The following is a 23,894-nucleotide window of genomic DNA, read 5'->3' as shown; positions in this document are numbered from 1 at the left end:
AACATGTTCAGAGTCGTCTACCTGGCTTGCCTGGCAGTGAGTGTTAATTTCCAGCCAGTCCCTGGCATGAATTAGTTTCCACAAGAAGATGTGGATCTCCTGCTTGGAATGTGGTATCTTCTGTTTGGTTAAGGGGATGAAAAGAGATCAAGATCTATTTCGTATAATGGGGTGACTCCCACCCATTTGAATCATTAACCAATCCTTATTAATGATTGGTTAATAAGGATTGGTGATGTGTGTGGGTCCCACAGATGTCCGTGTCAAATCCACTCCGTCCATCTGTTTTTAAAGACCACAATAGGATATGATGCTCAAAATCAGCCAGATCCAAAACTTAGGTGGGCCACCAAAAACGAAACAGTGGAACACAAAAGTCCACTGTTGAAACCTTCCTGGAGCTGACCATGATGTTTATATGCCATCCAAAACGGTCATATGATTATTACCACTCAGATAAAACTGTAGGAACAAATCTTCTGTCATCCTCAGGCGTTCAGGCCATCTCCCATCTGAGATGACTCATACATTGCAGTCATGGGGGGAGATGAAGCTTACTTGAAGACCTCTTAGTGCTGGCATTGGACGAATTCTTCAACCTGACCAAGCTTTCCTTCAGGTCTTTAAACGACAACCATCCTATCCTTGTTTCTGTCTCCTTCTCCTCAATCTCCCTCTGCTGCTTCAGCCTCATTGCCTGAAAAGGATAGTTAAAGAAGAATAAAAACAGATGCAGTCAACAGTCCTTATGCAGCATGGAAAATCCATAGATTGGATAGGTGCATTGTTCCATAGCCGATATCTTTGGCTCATCGCCCAACTACAGTGGAGCCAAGGAAATGAACAAGATGGGCAACTGAAAGATGGGACCAAATAGTGCAGGTAATACAGAATGATGCCTGAACAGAAATGTGGTAATTAGGGCAGAGCACTGAAAAAAAATCCATCAGAAACCATTGTTTATCTATGAAAATGCCTCAAAAAATGAAAAGAAATAAGGGAAGAAAAGTATTACAAGATGCACAATAGGAGTGGCATTTTTTCTTGTACCAGCAATGGCACAGGTGGGTACCGTCTTCCAGTAATCTAAGCTGTTCATAAGATGGGCCATACCCCAATATCTCCCTTGATGTTTTCCTCTCAAATAATCCTAGCCCATCCAATTGGTGGCTTGCAAAATAGACAATTACAGACAATGGTCGGCATTTCATGGGCTCCAATTGGATGGTTAGGATCATCCAATGGGGCACATCATCAGGCCATCTCCCATCTGAGATGACTCATACATTGCAATCATGGGGGGAGATGAAGCTTACTTGAAGACCTCTTAGTGCTGGCATCGGACGAATTCTTCAACATGACCAAGCTATCCTGCAGGCTTTTAAACGACTCCCCTCTTATCATTGTTTTTGTCTCCTTCTGCTCAAACCCCCTCTCCTCCTCAATCTTCCTCTCCTCCTCAATCTCCCTCTGCCGCTTATACTCATCCAAATGCCCAAAATTATACGTCTTCACGAACTCCATCCACGCCGCCTGCGACTCCGCCTCCATCTTCACCTCCCCCATCTCCCGCCCGAATATCGACGTCGGCAGCGACCCAGAGCCGATCCCAGAATCTTCCGGCGGCTTCAGCTTCAAGCTCTCCTTCAAGGGCTTCAGAGACAGTGGGCTCCGGATCTCCCCCTGCATCCCCCTCGACCGATCGGTCCCAGCATTGGCGTGGGGCTTGGCAGAGTCTGCATTGGCGTCGGTGCCCTTGCCGATGACGTTGCTCTTGTAGGGATCCTGGAAAGAGATGGTGGGAGGGGAGGAGGAATCCCGGCCGTCGGAAGAGGGTGGGGCAGCGGATCGACGGCGGAATTCGGAGAGGTTTTTGCGGATTTTTTTAAGGGAGGCGATCTTGGAGGGTTTGGGACGGGGAAGAGGAGGAGAAGGGCTTCGAGATCGAGATTGAGGAGGAGGAGATTGGCGGAGACTGTCTTTGATGCTGCTTAAATAGGAAGAAGCGGATGGGGGTTTATCGTCTTCTCCGCCATTGGAGGAGGAAGAAGAAGAGAAGAGATGGCAGAGGCTAGGGTTTTGTATTTGTAGGGTTTTTCTGCAACTGGAGCGGAGCAGCAACGCCATCTGGTGGGGTTTTGGGTTTTGGGGAGGAAGGAGACGGTCTTGGACTTGTTAGGTTTTCTAGGAGGGAAGGGGACGTGAATTGCCTGTCCCCTCGGCCCACAGAAATACATGTGGCCAGAATCTATGTGGGGCCCACAGATATTCCTATGACGAATCTCTTCCGTCCATCAGTTTCTCAAGATCACAATAGGACAGAATTATAAAACTCAGGAAGATTCAAAATTCAGGTAGGCTCCACAACACTAAACAGTGAGGATTGAACACCTACCATTGTAAGCTTTGCAGGCGCCACAGAAGCTCTTTCTCAGGATGATATTTGTGCATACGGTTTATTTGAGTGGTATTTACCCTTTGAACGGTTTGGATGGTATGTCAACATCATGGTCGGCTCCAGGAAGGTTTGAACGGTGGACATTTTTATTCTCGCTGTTTCGTATGGTGTGGCCTACCTAAGTTTGGGATGTGCCTAGTTTTTGGATTCGTTCCTATTGTGGTCTTTTGAAACTGATGGACGGAGTGGATTTGTCACGGGAATCTCTATGGGCCACACATAGCTTCCGACCACCTGAACTTGTGTGCGGAGCCACAGACAAGTCGCGTCCGCGGGAACGAGGTGGAAGGGGGGAGAGGTGCCGCCGAGAATCGAGGCACACGTGCATGGATGGTCATCATCCAGGCCCGGATCCAGGAGGGCTCTGTGGGGACCACAGATATGTATATGTTTTATCCACGCCGTCCATCCAGTTTGAAAGATTATTTTATGGCATGAACCAAAAATAGAGGCAGATTAAAGGCTCAAGTGGACCACACCATAGAAAGTAGTGAGAACTAAAAGCATACCGTTGAAAACTTTTGGGGCACAGGAGTTTTCTATCAAGCTGATATTTATGTTTTCCCTGGATACAGGCCTGTGTGGCCTTATGAACAGTATGGATGGTAAATAAATATCATGGTGGGCTTTAAGTAGTTTTCAAATGTAGGAATTCAATCTTAACTTCTTCCTGTGGTGTGATCCACTTGAGCCTTCGATTTGCCTTATTTAAGGGCTCGTTACCTAAAATAACCTGTAAAAATGGATGACCAGCGTGGATGAAATATACATTACTGGGACCCTATAGATCACTTGACAGGACGGTCTGGCTCTTACAGAGGTAATATCCAATCCCCGCTCGACCTTGTTAAAATGAAGCTTTTAAGATAACAACGGTACCATTTTAATCTGGTCATTATTTCTGCAGCATGAATAAATTATTGTTGGGCTAATTTTAAGCCTCGTGAATTATTTAAAAACTTGGATTTGATGGGATTGATATTCTTTTAGGATAGATGTAAATAAAAGTAAATTGAGAGAGTCGGGAATTGGTATTTAAAGTATATCGGGATTCAAGTAAATGCATAGAAATGAAAGTAAAGTCTCCATTTGAGAGTAGCACAGGTAAATGAAGAATGAAGGTGGGCTACACACATGTCCACCGTATACATAAAGTGCTAGTGATGCTTAGGGCTGTACACAAACCGGCCTAGCCCAGTTAACTCGTTCGACTCAGCTTGAAAAAGCTTGACTTGGCCCAATCCGGAACTGAGTTCGGGCCGGGCCGGGCCATTTTCTTCAGCCCGAAACTGAGTTCGGACGGAGTTCAAAGATGTCCTAGTTCGGCTTGACTCGGTTCTGAAACTCGACTTGACCTGGCCCGACTCCGCCGTGTATATATATATATATATATATATATATATATATATCCTTATTCTAATCATTTGAGACGGAGAAGTGAGAACGCCGTCCGTCCATGTAGATGGAGTAGGCCCGAACTCGGCCCGAACTCGCTCGATTACTGACCGGGGCTAGTTCGAGCTAGATATGTTGGCCCGGTGACCGGGTCGGGCCGGCTTGAGCCCGATTCGACTCGGTTCGGTCTGATGTACACCCCTAGTGATGCTTCAAAACTATTCAAATATCAACTACATTATTAAAATCATGCTGATAAAATGATACAAATCCTGTAAAGGTTGACCATCTAAATGGACGGTTAAAAAGTATTGGCAAGTTGCTTGTTTGTGATCCTTATGTTTGTAGCTCACCTAAGGTTTAAAATTTTATTTTATTTTTGGTTAAATTATATATTTCAATGGTTTTATTACAATCAACCCATTAAATATCACATATGTACACTATGTAAATATATACATCAAAACCTTAAATATAAATAATACAAACCATAAGTTACGATCTTAACCATAAATGGTGTGTAGAGTTTGAATCTAACCATATAATTTCATAATTCATAGTAGAATTCGATAATAAGGGTGCATGCACTTCCTATCGATAATGTAGGTGATTCAACACATAAGGTGATGACCTTTCCCCTTAAACTTTCTGTTTTCATGTTAGTTTAAGTGATAGTTTTTCTTTTAATTTTGATTGATAATTGATAATTTAATTTTATTATTACTTGTGTTAGTTATTGGAATATATCTTCAAATCATATGCTCAACATTTATCTTGTATGATTGCACATGAATATTTTTCATACTTAAGTATTCACTACCAGGGGGAAAAAGCTACGGATAAAAATCGTAGCTAAATTCCTATTGCTATTATAGTCCGTAGCATTACCGTAGCGATTGTTGGTGTGCTAAATGATATAGCTATGGATTAAATCCGTAGAAATAGATATTATAGCTACGGATATAGGCCGTAGCTAAATTTTCTGTAGTGAAATTTACAAACGGCTACAAATAATATTTGTAGCTAAAAGTAGAATGAAATCCGTAGCAAATACTGAAGTTAGCAACGCACATTTTTAGAACAACAACTACGACTAATATCCGTAGCTACTTTGAAATTAAAATAACAATGCTGTCCGTACCATTGCAAGAACCTGCTGTGATTGAACAACTCATCTAAGCAATACAATTAATGTTGAAAACGATGCATTCATGTTGCAAATAGCAATCAAATCATACAATGCATCCTACATTCACATTTCTAAATAAACAAATTTCAGAATACAACAGATCACCGGTTGTAAGTATAATAGGAGCAGAGGACGATGATCAAACAGAGCAAGCTATAGGATCAGACCCAAAACCATCCAGAATTGCTAACAGGTTCGCTGGAACACAACTTTGAGAATAACGACTACAGCCTTACTCTGATATGGTGACACCAAGCACATTCTAACTCTGATTCTCCATTAAGACTTCATCATCTAACTCCTAGATTTGAAGAGAAAATGCTTTGGCCAGCTTATGCTACGCCCATGCCAAGCTTGGGTCAGGCTAGGCTTGCAACCCTCACTAAATAACCTAGTTTTGCCCTGCCTAAAGCTTATTATAGTTCAACGAGGATAAGCACCAACCAAATTCCAAAAAGAGTGCAACATACACAAGCAACTTGTGAATAAACCTATTGATCACATACTGGTCATTGGCACCACAGCTTAAAAGAAAGAGCACACGCACCTAGAGGGCATAACCCACCATCTTTGAAAAAGTTGTAATGGTCACATCTTTTCCTTGTTCTATATGTTAATGGAGGGCATGAGATGAGGAACTTGAAGAAAAATATTAAATTTGCAGATAACGTGTGATGCACTCCAAAAAATCATACCTTAGCTTTTCCTATTGGAAGGCAGAAACTGGAATCAAGAACTTCCGCTGAAACAGGAAAAGACTCTCCATATTTGGAGCATCCCAAAATCAATGCTAATCAAATAAATACTTCAAGTTTCACATGACAAAAATAGTTCCACGTTCGAAAAGCTACTTACAGCAACTCATTTTCAAGAAAAACTACAAGATCAAGATCTCTAATAGCTGCTTTTAAAAGGCCCTGAGCGTCTTTTGATGAGTATGGAGTCAGAACTTTCAACCCAGGAATGTGAGCATACCAAGCTACATAACACTGGATATGATTTCAAAACGAGAACCATCCTACATTTCTTCTAACACACTTTAATGCATTATACAACATATTTAAGTTAAAGTTGCTTTATTAAGCTCTATTCACTAATAATAAATGCAACTTACATTAAACAACAAAGTTTCAAACATCTTAAACAACTAAAAGATCAATCAGCTTGACTCAAATTTCTAGTTTAAAACAACATTTATGACAGTATAGAGAGAATATAGCAACTTACAACTTGCACTTTGCCCATTAGGTAATTAGGATGAAAATTGGTTTTTTATTAAGCCATATTAGGTAATTCAAAATGGTAGAATAGAAGCAGATTAAAGTGCAGTATCACTGCAATAAAAAAATGATAGACTGCTAGTGAAATTGGGTAGATTAGCTTTCCCCATGTGTGTACATATCAGTGCCACATCTAGGTTATATCCTGAGCCATATGCCTCCGTAATAATCCATTGATATTTTTATGAATAACTTATTCTAACAATGACAAGTTTAGCTCTCGTCCAGCATTTTCTTGCACATAAATCAAAGGCCATGAACTTCCTAGATTTGCAAGAGAGTCAGTTTTTATATATTTAGAGGACTGGTGCTACATGAAGAGATTTTGCCTTATCCGGTTGAAGATTCGTTGAAAACTCATTTCATGTTGTTGCATGTACAAATAGAAGGACGCATCGATTTGTTGAGTATGTTTGTCTTGAAAAGTTCAACGCATTTGTTATGTGTTTGGATCATTTTTCATATTTAATCTTGGCATATCCACTATTATTTTGTTTTGCAATAGCTGGTTCTCTTTCTTTTTACGTTTAACCAAGTTCTCTGATTCCAAAGATCATTTGAATTATGAGAAGGTACCACCATATAGTCTGTTCAAGACCCCAGGTAAAAATGGAAGATAGGTGTTCGGTGTCATAAAAGATTTGCCAATCTACCATTCAAAAGCCAACACCGAAGTGTTGGAAGGCTAATGTAAAGATGATGATGAAAAGACGACAACGACATATTGAGAACGGAAAAAGTTCCACTAGTATAGATTACCTTGTTTAAGAAGAAAAGAAGTACAAGAGCAAGGCAGTTCTACGAATCCAAGATTTGAATATAGCATACAAGCTAGCAACTAAGTCTCTCCCTAGCTTTTAACGAAGTGTGAACTTTTATGCAACTCATGAAACTTTAAATATCTCAGGAAATCATAACTCGCAATCCTTTATCTTTCTTTTTTTCTTAACTTAGCATCATTTTAAAGAAAGTTTTACCATACAAAATGAAGCATTTCAAAAGAACTCAACAAAGCATGTATAACAATTCCCATGCATTTCCACAAAAATTCAAGAGATGCATTGTACATTTCAGTCCCATGCACTCCTGCTTTAAAAAAAAAAAAAAAAAACACCCCATGCACCATGGCGTTGGTTTATAGATGTTAACCAATGATTAGTCTAAACAACTCTGATCTTTTTCTTTTTTAGGACATCCAAAACTCAGAAGGCCGAAGAAGTAAGGCTCCTTATCTTTTTCTTTTTCTTCCTTTAATCAAGAAATGGTTAAACAAAAAGACCAGTGAACTAGCATAAATGAGAAGAATAGAATCTACCTTACTTCTTTAGATCTTGATAGCAAGATCCCATTGGAATTACACTTGCACACTCATGATTGTTATCGCTTAAAGCATTCGTCCCCTGCACCTTATGGACACAAAATTACACTAAACTTCGCGTAACTTGCAGATTGGTTAACTTTAGCTTCGCAACCTCTAAAAAACAAAACCAAAATATACATATCATATTGAAAGCCAATAACATGCACACCTGTGTATTTGAAGGCTGCCCATGAATCAGTTGAGATCAATCATTGTAGAGGCGATCTTGCTCGGATCTTCTATGTTAGCGTCTAGCACTGGAACAGGAGAGGACCTGTGGTTTTGCAATTTCTCATTCGTTGTCAATTTAGGCAGCTGCGTCTATTGCCTACTAAATTCAACTGGTTTTATAGGTTGCAAGGCTTGCTCTTCTAAAGGAATGGCTTGGACCCCTGGAAACTATATTGAAACCAAACAGGTATTAGTTTTGTGAGGTCTCCTACAGGCAACGATCCAACCCAATGCTCTCTAGAATAGAAACTAACCTCAAACCTCTGCCTCAACAGTAGATATCTTCCATGGGTTCTTTTACCTCCAACATGTACAGTCATGTCACAGTGCAATTAAAGGGAAATCCCATCTATATCGCAGTAAAAGAACGCTACATCCAGTTTCCAAGAATAAAAATAAGTTCAATTCTTTCTTGAGTTCAAGGAAAAGGACCTTCATGACAAAAAAAAGAAAAAAAAAAGAATGCATATTCAACCATTGCTTGTCCATAAAAAACTTAAGGACATTCCTATTGATACCTTATAGGCACACAGATTCGATTTGACGTCGATTGTCTCTTCGATCTGGGAAGCATATACATGAGGGCAAACATTTTTTGAGCAGTATTGTTTCAAATGCTCCGTCGCCTTTGTCCAACCATGAACTAGAACCTGCAATGGAAGGCCATATAATGCAGTACTTTGAATATTGCACATGTCACAAATGCCAAGTAGAGAACTGGGGAATCTGCTAGAAACAAAGGCATGATTCAACATTGTAAAGGAGAAATCAAATAACTTGTTATTGTCAGCCCACCCATGATTTTTTTTTTTTTAAAGAGCCCAATGATGAGTCTGATATGATAATGTTACAGGATCTGTCAACAGAGAAAGCATTTAAGCCCAAATCAAACCCAAGGTAGAAGTTAAGAAACTTGGGCATTGGAGTATGGCACAATGCTTGTCTCCTCATTGCCCTTGTTTTGACCAAAATGTCCTCTAAATTAAAGGAAGAATATGGAGACAAGACATGACTTTAACTAGAGAACTAAGGTTTTATCATAATACACATAGTAAAATACTAAATCAAGGAATTCAAAAAGCATATTAATAGATTACATAGTAGAAAAGAGTTCAAAATCATCACTGAAAATATAGAGAAACCAAAAATTGAAATTTTATGCAAGAGAACGCTCTACATACCTTTCAAGAAGAAGCATTCAATCTGATGTAGAATGAACCACCAATCTGCTAGGAAGATGGTTTCTGATGGTTGCCACCTTATGTCAATCCAAAAAGCCCCATGCTAGATGATGATGGGGTCCTCTTCTCGCTCTCCAAACTCTCCCAATGAAAGAGCAAAAACAAAACTCAGCTGATAGCTGTTGATAATTGCACAACTTATCATTCAAAGATGACGAAAACCACATCACAATCACTCGATCACATACCTGTTTCAGCAAAAAATCATTTTCTAAAGAGAAAAAAATAAAAATAAAAATGAGAGGATTAGCTTTCTCCATATTCTCTGTTTTTTTTTTTTGGTTTTCATATAAAGAGCGCAACTTCGACTGATAAAAGACAATTCATGGGAATCTCACGCGGTTCACAAAATGTGAAATTTTAAACACCTATTTGGAAATGCATGTTAAGATTCCTCCTATCTGCTATCAGATGGCAAGAGACGTGCAGTCTCCTAGTATACAATGTGCACACAATATCTTCCATGAAAAATACAAAAGTCGTATTTGTGTAAATTAACATAGCAGTGCCAATTTATATTTGGAAGCAACGAACGGTAAGCTTTTGACTCATTCAATAAATAAATGAGAATAAGAATATTACCAAGAGGGAAAAAAAATGCCGCTCCCAAGACTGAACCTAACATCACATTCCTAGCCCACCAAAGTAGGGAACCTGGCACTATAATGAGAAGAGAAAAAGGATTGGATAAAGTGTTGGCTGAGTGGATGATTGAATCAATGCCATTTATCTAATATAAAAGAGTGGTTTTCTCAATTCAGCCTGAAATCTTCGAACATAGTTTATAAGTCATAACAAACCTTTCATAGACATGAAAAAGAATAGCTGCCAACCATGATCTGCCGATCATAATTCTGATTGTAAGTACTGTAAAAGAGTTCAATGAGATCAAGGACTCACAGTAGAGAGTAATAGAAAGTTAGCAGGAAGAATAAAAAAGGAGGATGAAGACCTGTACCAACACATGCTATGTCAGGAACTGCTTGCCATGAGAATATAAATTTCAGACAAATGATATAATGTAGTTAAGCAATAAAGACATGAAAACATTACAATTGTGAGGAAGAGGAAAGTAATGGCAAGATATTCAGACATATGGGAGAAAGGTCACCATCCAAATTCATCCATAATTCACCTGAAACTTAACACAGATTAGTTGTGTTTCAAACTATAACTAATATATGAAGTATCTTGCAAGCTAACAATACCGATATGGTCAACCTCAAAAAATGACTGAATGTCCCAAGAAGAGTTTTCAAATTGTTGTCCTCCAACTTTACCTTCCAAACCATCATGGGAGTCTTTTATTGGCAATTGGCCTCCCTCAAGGTCAGACAGAAAATTCGATTCAAATTCTCCTACATGCTTGCACATCCTACAAAATATAGCTTAATGTTTGTCAAATTAAATGTTCCTCTTCAGATAGCCTCCAAACGGCATAAACAGGTCTCCATCAAAACCAAAGAACTGCCTTTAAGAGTTGTTGAAATAACATTTAGAACAGCAATAGGCCTCCAAAAGGTTGTAGCTAATCCCCAACCTCATTTAACAACTCAACAGAATCCCATAAAACCAGAACTCACTTAACCAGATCGGAAGATCCTTTAAGAGTTGCTGAAATAACATTTAGAATAACAATAGGACCAAGACGTTATTTGCCACAAAAATTATTAAGTTTTTTCAATTTAGGCATTGCATTAATAGGCAAGGCATCATTTTGTTGTCAATGATGTTTACCAAAATTTGCCAACCCCAATACATTTTCCATTCCGGGTCATGCAATCTGAAATATGGACCATTGCAATCTTGGTTAATATTTTTACCAATCCAAAATTACCATCCTATATTCTGAGAAAAGAACACCTTAAAACTGATGCTCCAATCCAACTTGAACGACAGAAATTTGAGAGAGACAAAACTTGAAGAAGCTTGGGCAAATAAGCAAATAGACCACATGAAAGGCTCCAACAAGGATGGAGACAACTTGCATACTTCACCAGGAACGACAAAAACTGGCCCTGCTAGCAAACTAACTAAACAACAAACGAACCAAAAGCTTAGAAGATTAAGGCCCTGCTCGTAGAAAATCTGACCACCCAGAACCCCTGGCTTACTAGAACATTTCACACTCAATAGTTGTTAGCTTTCTCTTGCAGGAAATATCAAAGAAGCTGAAACTTAACATAGTTGCATGCCATCTCTTGCAAGAAATTTCAAATGAGCAGAAATTGGTCCTGCTTCACCATATGCATATACTAGAACATCAATACAAGAATATTTTCATTGGCAAAAAAACAAACTACTGCCATGCATATGATCTTTCAAATGAGCAGAAACATTTCAAATGAGTAACTCTATCAAAATAACATCATTTGTAATAGCTGACCTCTATCAAAATCATCAGCTAACAGGCTTTCATGGTCATAATGCCTAGGTTAAGGATCTATAAATCTTGATATCAGAAAAACACAGGAATTCAATCGTGCCTGTATAACTGTGACTGATCATTTGAAAAATATGGCCAGTCAAATAAACAGGAGCCGAAGAGTGGACTAGCCCAATTTCAGTGAAGAGAGATAAGCCAAGATTTTGTCCTTTTCAGCTCAATACAGAACCTAAGCCTCTGGACCAAGATACATGGCCTGTCCATTGCATCTTTCCCTGTACTAGCTTCCTTTACAATGTCCTAACAGAGGAAAGTTGATCTGAGTAAAATCCTAACTAACACAGCTTACAGCACATGTGTGCGGAGCAAAGATGTGCAAGACCTAACATTCGAAGCGGCTTACCTGTACACATTTGGCGGCACCTACTTGTTCCACCTTGTGTATGAACTGATCAAACGAATAGTAGGGGAGCAAACACGAGTGCCATTGAGCATAGAATCTGATCAGATTCCCCAAATCACTAACTTGTAAAACCCAATTTACAAAAGAAAAGATTAACATAGACTCAAGAAATTGCAAAGATAAAAGAGAATCTGATACAAATGAACAGATCTACAAAATCCAAAATCTATTAACAGTATCAAGAATAATTATCAAAATCAGTGAACCCTAACTGAACATCACAAGATCAGATCTCGATTACTGTCCACATTCGTGTTTAAAACAAGAAGTTTCTTCGGGTAGGAGCTTCACGACTGCTGCAATAGAGAGAGATAGAAGAGACGGCAGAGATGCATTGGAGAGAGAGGGAGGAGAATGAGAGTGATGGAGCAGAGATCGGGAGGGAGAGAGGATTGGGAAATGACTCTGTTTTGAGCGCGCGACCAAATTTGGGCGTTAGTTCTTAAGACGGACTATTGACGGTCCTAATATGGGCTCCGTGGGGCCCACCATGATGTATTTTTTTACTCATTCCAACAATTAATTTTATTAAATTATTTTAATTTATTAACCCAAACTTACGGTAGATTGAAGGCTCAAGTGGACCACACCATAAGAAGACAATGTGATTTAATCTCCATGTTTCCTACCGTGTGGTTTAATTGAGCCTTCGATCTAGCTGATTTTTTATTTCATGCTCTAAAGTAATATTTTGAAATAGATGTAAGGCTTAGGTAGGACACATATATTTTTTTTAAAAGCCCTATAAAGCCTCTTACAACACCGGTAATTGTTAATGGTGTGTCAACTTTTTAGCTACAGATTAAAACCGTAGTATATATAGTACGATTTATATCCATAGCCAAAAACTAACGTGATCTGTATCCTTTACCTTTTTTTGGTAGTGATTGTTTACAAAGCTTGAATTACCATATCAATTAGTAGAAAACTCCACACAAACACACACACACACACATTCATATTTGGGATGTAAAATTGATTGATTGTGATTACAATAGACCATCGAACTAGTGGCCATTTTTGTCTAATGAATTAAATGGAATTTTGTTGTAGACTTACCATCTTGTGTATCATTTGTACTTATGTGGCTTTTTGGGATAATTCATTTTTTTATGGCATCCTTTGATGAACTATTTGCCATGTATGACTTTGATGGAATATTTACCCTATATAGCTTTGATAAAATATTTACCCTACATGGCTTTGATGAATTATTTTCGTATAACCTCGCGATGTTAAGTTTCACTTTGTTGAAGTATAATTGGTCACTAGGTGATGAGGTTACCATTAAACATCCTAGTATTGAAGTCTCGTGAGTCGGGGATGGTGGTATGAACAATACGTCCGATCTGTCGGCTTATGCTAGGTGACGAGTCCCTCATAGTGAGTGACCTTTGAGCTTTCTTAAAATGGTTGTTCACAATTTCAATAATAACGATTGGGTTAATCATATATGCATGACATATAGGTGATAACGGGTTTCTAATTTTGAATGATGTAACACGTATCATCTGTCACGGTATGCTTCGCTAGCCCCCATACTACTAACAGTCGACCTAATTTGTATAAGCTAATCACTTTTAGCACGTACTTTGTGTATTTTCGTTGGTGACTAGCGACTTGTATGTGGGTTTCGCACTATTCATAAGTTTTTCCCAAAAGCCACTTGGATGTGAGCATCTTCAGACTAATGCGCATTCATGTATTCATGCATTTTAATAATATTGTATCGTAGATTGTTTTGTATGTTTTATTGTTTAAACTATACTCAACTAATGCGGTGGTGTGAAATATTAAGGAAAATTTCCAACGAGCTAGCTACTCATGCTTGAATACACAACTATATAGATGATACAGATGATTTGAAAGATACTTGATGTTCATATTAATAAGGAGCATAACATAGATATTAGGGATGTATGGCTGTATTTACACTCAAAAGAAGTTGCGCAATCTTGCAGCTCAAGTCTAGCTGCATTTTATTCTCTTTCATGTATTAAATTGTTTCATTCTCGTAATTGTTAGTAATGAAACATTGGTTTGTACAAGCCATGTGGGCAACCGCTCGTATATTTTAAATGTGTGTGCAAATTTTCCTTTATGTTTTATTTATTTCTCTTTTGTTGAAATGTTTACTCTTGAAAAATGATAAAAAGAAATATGTTTGAAATTTAGACGATCTTTAAAGATTAATACTCAGGGATTTCAGAAAATGAGTAATAGACTTGGATTATGCAAACTGGGGCGTGATAGGAAATCGCTTCCAATTCATTCTCTTAAGTTTTCTATAAGGTTTACTCGATGATGAAAATATGAGTAATTAGCTAGCGATGACTGTAAATCAAACATACAGTATCCCAAGTTACAAACACACACAAAAGCTCGAAAAAACACTTGTGAGCGCAATCTAGCATCGACACCTAGTTCTCCTCCCAATAATAAAAACCTACATGGACAACTTTCCTTGCACATTACTTGTTAAGTTTTCTCCCATGATTAGACTTCATAGCTTCCAACACAATTTCACAAAAACCAAAATTCATACTCTCATACTGTCATTCTAGTGAGATGAACTCAAACTGCAAATATTAGCATGATTGAAAACTCATGTGGCCCCATAAATATTTTAATTATGGGTGTCCAATCCTCACAATTTCGGCCCATTTGAGTACTGAATATGGCTCATTTTTAGCACTATGTCCTAAAATGATCTCATAAAACGGATGGACATGGTGGATTTCATACAAACATCACAATGGGGCTCACTTAGATTTCTAGCGGTGGACTTCCTGGGAAAGGCTTTCCCATGAAATCTGGCTCACACCTAGGGACGTGGTTTGGCCAGTGATAGTACCACTAGCCGGGTGGCTAGTGGTCGGTGCTCTGTGGGCCCACCATGATGTATGTGTTTCATCTACATCATTAATCCATTTTCCAAATCATTTAATAGATCATTGATATAAAAAATGAGTTGTATATAAATATCAAGTAGATCACAACAAAAGAAAACAATAGTGATTAAGCGCCCACCATAAAAAGTCTCTTAGTGACCACTGTAATGTTTATTTGACTTCAAACTTGTTGATTAGGTCATACAGACCTGGATTGAAGGGAAAAATAAATATCATGTTGATATTTGTGTCATCTTTTCATCTAGCTGTTTTTGACCTTTTCAATATGTTAGATAACAAATAAACATTTCGGTGAAATTCATGGAGTTTTTTAAGATAGGGATTCAATCACAATTGTTTCATATGGGTAAATGTGTCAAATTAATATATTTCAAACATTTCAGACATTAGTTAATAAACAAATTATTCTAGATTCACCATTAGTTTTTCGACTTCAGATTTCAGATTTAGATTTCGTATTCGGACTTTTGATTTTAGATTTAACAAATGCCCTTAGACTATAGGTTATCAAGTATCTTTTTATTACCTCCATTCACATCCTGTTGAGCCTTTCCCTTGTCCTTTTGAAGCTTCTAATTATACCAGTTCAGGCCCTCTGATTAAAGTCTACCTTTACTTGTCTTATTATACATTAGTGTTACTTCTAAATTTCCTTAAACATATCCATTTCTAATTCTATAGTTCCTTGTCTTTTCACTCATTTGTCTCAACATCCATTTGACATATATGCTCATTTCATGGAGTATACCCAACATTCTGACCTATATATATATAAAGTATGACTGGTCTTTTAACTTATAAAATTTTCATTTCAATTGTAATTGGGGGCGTTCACCGAGTCAAATCAAGTTGAGCTAGCCTCAGTTCGACTCAGCTCGGCCACTAGCTGACCCCAGCTCAAACTTGGCTTGGCTCGGTCCTTGAGCCTGACTGGCTAGCTCGGCTCGATTCGGTCAACAACTCAGACCAGTTCGAGCCGAGTTCGCATGTACCACATTTTCACAAACACATGGACTACACCTTCAAAATCTCACTGTATGTAAAATAACAGCAGTGGTTTTACAGATATTTTATCAAACACCTTCTAAGTAACATAAAAATGAAGAAAAAAAGGGTAGTTGTTTCATATACATACCTTCCTTACCACCAGCCACACTTCGTTGAGTCATTTCATCAAACACTTGGTGAGCAACATCAATATCAAAGTAACCGAGTCGCTGAACTGGTTTGATCCGAGTTGGGTTCGATCCGAGTCAAGTCGAGTTGAGGCCAGCTCGAACTCGGCTCGAACTCATTTTCGAGCTCAAAAAATCAGCTCAACTTGGCTCGAACTCAGATTTGAACCGAGTTGAATCAAGCTTTTTCGAGTCGAGTCGAGCCAACTAACCGAGCTAGATCAGTTCGTGTACACCCCTAATTGTAATCATAAAAACATCTCCATGGCATGTGGCGAGTCTCATGCGAATACAGTTTGGCAAAATAGGATTTGAAAATCTTGCTCGAACCATGGTTCAAAAACAAAATTTTGGCTTGATTTATTGTCTACCTTGTTTGGATCAACCGGACGACACTTTATATTTTGTTAATTGGGTTTGTAAATGGCATCGATAGACCCTATTACAGAAAGATTTAACACATTATGCAACATGGTTTGGACGGTTAGGTTGATGGTGGAGGTCCCATTGATGACATTTCAGCTTGAGTTGAGCATGCCATCTTACGGTTTAAAATAATAATAATAATAATAATAATAATAAGAGGGAGGAAGAACGTAAATATACACAAGACAGGTAAATGTAATTCATCTATAAGACTCAAAATCATGTATAATTACACCTTAAAACCATGAAAATACACTTTGTAATTTAACCATTCTAGAACCATACATCAACCTCATTTATTTCTTAGCCAAAGGACAGAGAAATTGAGAAGGATACAATACATTCAGTCATACAGGAACTAGAATCTGCTTGGATGAGAGTAGTCTCTGCGCAAAAGTATGTTACATGCCAAAGGTGCAATTCATTGGACGACTGAGATTTCCCTATACAACTGAGGGCATTGTATCACTTGCTGTAGTGATACCAGAAGGTAGAAATTTTCAGTTCTTGAAAGGAGGAGAGAAGGGAAGGGAAGGCATAACAGGCGTTGGCTGATTGATATCATCGTCTGCTGGCGGTAGCAGAGGCAGCGACGGTGGGTTGATATCATTATCTGATGGAGGCGGAAGAGGCAGCGTCGGCCCGACAATACCATCATTACTTGGGGATGGTAGAGGTAGTGTGGGCCTAACAATAACATCATCTGGTGGAGGTGGCAATGGCAGTGCAACGCCACCCGTATCATCGTCTGATGGAGGCGGCAATGGCAGTGTAGGGCCACCAGTATCATCATCTGATGGTGGTGGCAGTGGCAGTGTCGGCCCTACAATACCATCATCTGATGGAGGTGTCAATGGTAGTGCAGGGCCATCCCTATCATTGTCTGATGGAGGTGGCAGTGGCAGCGTCGGCCTGACAATACCATCATCTGATGGAGGTGGCAATGGCAGTGCAGGGCCACTGTCATCTGATGGAGGTGGCAATGGCAGTGCAGGGCCACTGTCATCTGATGGAGGTAGCAATGGCAGTGTAGGGCCACCGGTATCATCATCTGATGGTGGTGGCAGTGGCAGCGTCGGCCCCACAATACCATCATCTGATGGAGGTGGCAGTGGCAGCGTCGGCCCACCAGTACCATCATCTGATGGAGGAGGCATCGGCAGCGTCGGCCCCACAATACCATCACCTGATGGAGGTGGCAATGGCAGTGCGGGGCCAACCGTATCATCGTCTGATGGAGGTGGCAATGGCAGCGGCAGCACCGGGCTACCTGTATCGTCGCTGGATGGTGGCGGCAGAGGTAGAACGGGCGCATCAGTATCATCATTCGATGGAGGTGGCAGAGGCAGGGTTGGCCCATCGATGTTGTCCGCCGGTGGAGGCAGTAATGGCACGATTGGTGGGGGAAGTGGCAGTGGTTGTGGATTAACGGGTGGGATTGTTGGATCAGATGGTGGTGGGAGGAAATCAAACGGGTCGGATGGTGGTGGGAGAACATCGAACGGATCGGATGGTGGTGGAGAAAACATCGGTACGATGGGAGATGTCGGAATTACAGTGGGTGGTGGTAATGTAGGAAGTACTGGTGGTGTAATGACTAGTGGGGGTGGTGGTGAAGGTACGAGAGGCGGCGGTGGGAGAAATATAAATGGTGGTGGAGGCAATGGCAATGATGGCGGAGGGGGAGATGGAACAAGAGGTGGCGGTGGCGATGGTGGTGGAGGTGATGGGATGAGTGGTGGTGGTGGTGACGGAAGTAGCGGGGGCGGTGAGGATGGTGGTGGTGGAGATGGAACTAGTGGTGGGGGGGACGGGACGACGGGTGGAATGATTGGTGGGGACGGGACGACGACAGGTCCACGTGGTGGAATCGGGACCGTTGGTGGCGCTGGGGACGGGACAACGGGTGGAATGAGTGGTGGGGATGGAACTATGGGTGGTGGGAATGTGGGAATTGGTGGCGTCGGAAGCGGCGCCGGAGGTGGGAGAGGAAATATGGGTGGTGGGACCGGAGGAGTGCGTCGACGGGGCGACGGCGCCGGTGCAAAAGGGTTAGTAGGGGATCGGGCGAACGGCCATTGGCCGCAGCTTCCAAAGAGGTACCGGAAGAATGGATCGCAAGATGGACGGCCACGATTGGTTCGCCTTAGCTCTTGATCTTGATCGTGTGGCTGTGATCGATGATGGTGCCTTGTGGCCTCTGTGGAGACGAGAGCCAGCAAAACAAGTATGAAAATAGCTTTCATATTTGGGTTTGGTTTACGGGATATGGTTACATGCATGCATGCAACGTATGTGTTTGTGTATGTGTATATGTATATACACTGAAGAATGGTGTATATGCTTTTATTGCTTGAATTTTTTCACATGATTTCTGTCATGGATTGAATTGTATCTATGTGCTGGTGCTGTGGTGGCGAGTTGTTGGGTAGATTTGGTAACGCGTGTGGTTTTCCTCAGCGATAGAGGAATGGAGGTATCGTTTGGTATTCTGGTAGAGTATGGTTGTTAGTGTGCACGCACATAGAAATTGCACAACTGGCATATGTGTATCTCCAATTCAACCGTCCAAGTAGTTCGGATGAGCCTAGATGGCATCTGTCCAATTTCGGATCTTATTGCTAATTATTGAACTTCTTTTCCATTTTAACCGTCCATTAGATTTGTCCATCAATCATCGGGTTAGGATTATATGTTCGGTGCATTTTTGGGGTAGTTGTCCATCTATAGCTGGGCACATGTGTGGACCGTTTAGATTGAGGTAAATTTATGTCACGTTTACTATTTTTATCTGTGCATGTATATCGATCATCTTTCTCTGCAGAGTATCAAAGTTTTCTATATTAATGGTGGACCGTCTTGATCAACGTGCCAGAAGAGGGATTGAATACAAAGAAGACCAACCTTCTTCACTGTACTTATCTCTACATTTACTGCACCCTAATATCGAGTGATCATGTGCATCTGGTTGCACTTCAGCTACAAGTACACTCGGATGCTTCTAGTCAAATAGACAGGCCAATCGTAGATCTGAACCGTCCATTTGCTTGAACCCACTCTTTTATGGATCACCTGTAATAATAGCAGTCATGAAAGGATTGTCGCATTACATAGGTTAGCCTTTTTAAAAAAAATTATTGATTGCCGTCGGTTTTCAAGTCGTGGATCGGATGGTTGTGGTTGTGTCATCAACATAATAAGGCACCCTACCGAATAGATTGTTCATATTAATGGTTGGACCTTTTCTTGTATATCATCTACACCGTCCATCTAACAGGACTTTGATTGGATGGAAGCGATCGTCTGATGGGTGTCACTTTTTCATCGTGGCCCATTGAAGGAAGAAGGAACTTAATGGATGATCAAGATCGATGGTTGAACTGCCTGCATGTCTCGAAGCATAGCTTGCACCTGAGTGCCTTTGAGCAGTCGGGAGTCAGTAAAACCAGCATATGTCGCCCTCGTTCAATCCCATATGCAGAGATGGCCGAATAATCGGACGGTCTATCCTCTGGGATATATATATTTTGATTGGTCTATGATCTAATAATGACGCAAAAAGATTGTTCCTGACCCTTGATCTGTAGAGTTCAATGTGAGCTACTGAATGCTTTCTTTTCAGTGGTCTACAGTCCGCTATAAGTATTAATGAACAGAATCATCTGTTAAGCGTATGTTTTAACCATGGCAGAGAATATGAACCGTTCGGATATCGATTCATCCCTGCACGTTGGCCCCAGTAGGAAACAAATGATGGTTTGTTTCAGTCGCGGCTTAACGAAACAAACTCTTGTACAGTGCTCGGGGGACGTTTGTACAGTTTCCTGTTCGTGTTTTCAGTTTACACAAGTGGGGCCCAGGGTTCTGTCATCCAAACCATTGATACAATGGATCTAGCCGTTGAAAACCCAGGTACGAAAAATTCCTAGAATAGGAAAAAATAGAAACTTTTTCTGGTGGCCAAGATATGGACGGTTAAGAAAAACAAAGCAAAAGTTCACATTCAACCAATGCTTGTGGGAATGTTTCTAGTAAGTTGTTCGTGTTTTCAGTTTGTACAATCGAGGCCAGGGTTCTGTGATCCAAACCATTGGTATGATGGGCCTAGATATGGACGGCCCAGGTGCCGAAAATACCCCACATTAGAAAAGCTCACAACTCTTCATGGGATGCAAAGAAATAGACGGTAATGAAAAACAAAACAACAGTTCACATCCAACCATTAAGGTTCAAGCATTTAATGGAGAGGATCTTCCGATCTGGGGCCATATAGGGTACGGCCATCGATTCTACTTTTGGATCCTTACACAGGAGGTAACTGCACCGTACAAAATATTCACCCGAGCATTGTACAGTACCTTAAACGAATGATCCATGCAAAGGGTCCTGGTCCCATGCGTCATACGTGTGACATATCTGATTGTCATAAACGGACCGCCGTGAATATGAAATGGTCTAAATCAGTTGGGCATTCTTTTTTAATCAAAGGAGTCTGATTGTTTGAGGTAAATGTGGGAATACCACATAAAATAGAAAATGATTTTATCATTTAAAAATTAAAATAGATAAAATCATCTAATTGATTAAATGACATGTAGTTAAAATTACATTAATTCAAAACATTTTTAAAATCTTCGTTACTGGCGCATGTGCATTCAAGATTTAGTGAAGTATGATAATTAGTACACAACAAAGGTACATATATTATAGTGCTGTTAGTTAATGTTATAGAAGAAATAGGAGTAGGCTTATCTACCTGAGACGAAACACTATGCTCACTAATAATATGTCTAAAGCTTAAAAATCAATACCTTAAAGAATACTTTTAGAGAAAACAATACATATCATACATAATTGAACAAGAGCAGTAGTAGAGAAGGATCCATGGGTAAAATGATCTTTTAACAATTTGACATATATTTATCATTGGACAACATAACTATGCCATGCGGTTCTTGATTTAGAATGGGCTAATATGGGCTTACAGCCATAGTTCTTAAACCTGTGATAAAAAATTTGAACTTGATTTGCAAGATAGACTAGTGAAATCCCAACTCATTAATAGTGCAGTTAGAAAGACTATAGTGAGAGCATTGTCAATGACCACGGCTACAACAACATCTACCATCAAAATCTATATCACGATCTTTCTAAATATTCGTACATCTAAAACCACCTCCTCTTGAATCTCTACCACCAGACTGTCTACTATGACCGCAACCACCTATGACTTCACCTTCCTTATTAGTGAAGAATAAAAGCCAAGTTATTAGATGTAGATGGACTTCATGTATTTATACAACTTTCATGATGAACCCAAGCAAATGCCTCTATATCGAATGGAATTTCACCAACTCTAAGAATCTAAGATCGCATAGGTTCAAACCTAAGACAAAGATTAGAGAGAAATTTGATAAAACAAAATTCATTTGTCTGTTGTTTTCTGGTCTCATAATATTCGCTTACACTACCAAAAAAAGGGGCAAAGGATTCAGACCACGTTACTTTTTTGCTACGGATATAAACCTTAGCTATAGTTGCTACGGTTTTAATCCGTAGCTAAAAAGTTGATACACCATTAATAATTAATAGTGTTGTAAGGGGCTCTATGAGGCCTAAAAAAACTATATGTTCTATCTAAGCCGTCTATATATTTGTAAATATTACTTTAGAGGATGAAAAAAAAAAATTAGCTAGATCTAAGGCTCAAGTGGACCACACGGTAGGAAACATTGATATTAAATTACTGTTGCTTCTTATGGTGTGGTCCACTTGGGCCTTCAATATACCTGAAAGTTGGTGTTCCTAAGTAAAATAATTTATTAAAATTATGGATTGGAATGGATTAACGAAATACATCATGGTGGGCCCCACGGATCCCCTGATCGCACCTCCTTCGTCCGTCCGTAAAAAAAACCCCAATTTTGGGCGCGCGCTCAAAACAGAGCCGCGCCCAAATGCCCGTATTTCACTCACTCTCTCTCTCTCTCTCTCTCTCCGTTCCCTAATCAGAGCTTTGGGAAAGCTCTTCTTGATATTTCGCCAGATCAATTCTCCCGACTCTTTCTGCATGAACACCGTTATCAAGGCATATTCACAGTCGTCCGATCCTGGCAATGCTGTGGAGTTCTATTTCGAGATACTACGGAGAGGGTTCTTACCGAATAGCTACACGTTCCCACCATTGGTGAGCTCGTGCGCGAAGAAGGGGTGTGCGGATGATGGCGAGAAGTGCCACGGGTAGGGGGTGAAGAATGGGGTCGATGCAGTTGTCCATGTGAGGAATGCTTTGGTGCATATGTATGCGAGCTGTGGGCTCATGGGATGCGCTCAGCAGGTGTTTGATGTAATGCCTTTGAGGGATTTAGTTTCTTGGGACTCGATTGTTGATGGGTATGCAAAGATGAGCGACTTGGTTAGTGCTCGCAGTTTGTTTGATGTAATGCCAGAGAGAAATGTGGTTTCTTAGAATGTCATGCTTGCAGGGTATTTGAGAGGGGGGAATCCGGGTTGTGGGCTGAAGTTGTTTCAGGAGATGGGAAGGGCGGGAATGAGATCGAGCCCTACGACAATGGTGAGTGCGATTACAACATGTGGTTGGTCCGCTAGGCTTAAGGAAGGGAGAAGTGTTCATGGGTTTTGGGTGAGGAACTTCATAGAGCCTAGTTTGACTGAGGTGACCTTTTCTAACTCCACTCAAAATCCACCAACATCTTTAACATGTACTTCTCGTTAGTGTATATACATGTTCATTTCTTTGATATTGATGCAAGTTACGCAAGGGCTGTCGATCTTCTATTCATCTAAAGACTAATTATCTCTAGTGGATTGGAATCCTTACCATAATAAATGACGCTAACATAATTGTAATTTCAGCATTAATTCTGCCATTTGTTATAGAAGAATCATTTAAACTCTAGTCAAAGCTCATATGTATTAAAAAAAATTGAGTAACATGGTATATTATCATTATTTAGTTTATTTGAGTAAATTAAGCTTAAAAATAGGATCCTTGGGCAGTTTTGAAGTTATTTTAGCATGTTGTCCTTGTTGATAGATAACAACTTACTTGCGAGCCACATATCTAGTTGTAGGACCAAATTGATTGTTGGACAAGGGATCTCATAGTGGAAGAAAATCTCTACTGAAGAAAATCTTCTTCTTCTTCTTTCCTTTCTTTTTTTCTTGATTGTAACCTTGTCACTGTTCTACTGCAGAGTAGGGTGCTATTAATGTAGCTTTTGTGGAGGCCATCAGGCCCCATGTTCTAGCACTCCGGAGCAGCCCTTATGGGAAGAAAGTCCTTTCAAGCAACAGCCTGAAGAAGTAATTTATGTTGTTTCAGGAAGTTCTGCAAGCGGGTAATCACTTTTCCATT

At 40.0% G+C, this 23,894-nt stretch overlaps 2 protein-coding genes and 1 long non-coding RNA gene across 5 annotated transcripts; all 3 read right to left on the bottom strand.

Moving 5' to 3' along the window:
• Positions 1–257: 257 nt before the first annotated feature.
• Positions 258–1,706, bottom strand: LOC131257024 (uncharacterized). Of its 3 annotated transcripts, XR_009177052.1 has the most exons (3): positions 1,317–1,706; positions 1,016–1,091; positions 258–931 (listed from the first exon to the last, which is right to left on the bottom strand). XR_009177052.1 is itself a non-coding variant. In XM_058258187.1 (2 exons), exons 1-2 carry the CDS (start codon positions 1,687–1,689, stop codon positions 1,087–1,089), a joined length of 378 nt encoding a protein of 125 aa, XP_058114170.1. In that variant the 5' UTR covers positions 1,690–1,706; the 3' UTR covers positions 258–1,086. The 3 variants fall into 3 exon arrangements, 2 of the variants coding, with proteins under 2 accessions (XP_058114170.1, XP_058114169.1); XM_058258187.1 differs by having other exon boundaries at positions 258–1,091; XM_058258186.1 differs by lacking the exon at positions 1,016–1,091.
• A 3,698-nt stretch (positions 1,707–5,404) lies between these two features.
• Positions 5,405–9,978, bottom strand: LOC131256161 (uncharacterized). The gene is made up of 3 exons (XR_009176608.1): positions 9,737–9,978; positions 9,095–9,235; positions 5,405–6,031 (listed from the first exon to the last, which is right to left on the bottom strand). It is a non-coding gene; the product is annotated as an uncharacterized LOC131256161 (long non-coding RNA).
• A 6,783-nt stretch (positions 9,979–16,761) lies between these two features.
• On the bottom strand, positions 16,762–18,812 carry LOC131257022 (uncharacterized). The gene has a single exon (XM_058258185.1). The coding sequence runs from the start codon at positions 18,796–18,798 to the stop codon at positions 17,017–17,019; it is 1,782 nt and encodes a 593-aa protein (XP_058114168.1). The 5' UTR covers positions 18,799–18,812; the 3' UTR covers positions 16,762–17,016.
• Between the last annotated feature and the right edge of the window lie 5,082 nt (positions 18,813–23,894).

This window comes from Magnolia sinica, chromosome 9 (assembly GCF_029962835.1).
Source record: "Magnolia sinica isolate HGM2019 chromosome 9, MsV1, whole genome shotgun sequence".
NCBI classification, from domain to species: domain Eukaryota; kingdom Viridiplantae; phylum Streptophyta; class Magnoliopsida; order Magnoliales; family Magnoliaceae; genus Magnolia; species Magnolia sinica.
This window is presented reverse-complemented; position numbering and strand designations above follow the sequence as displayed.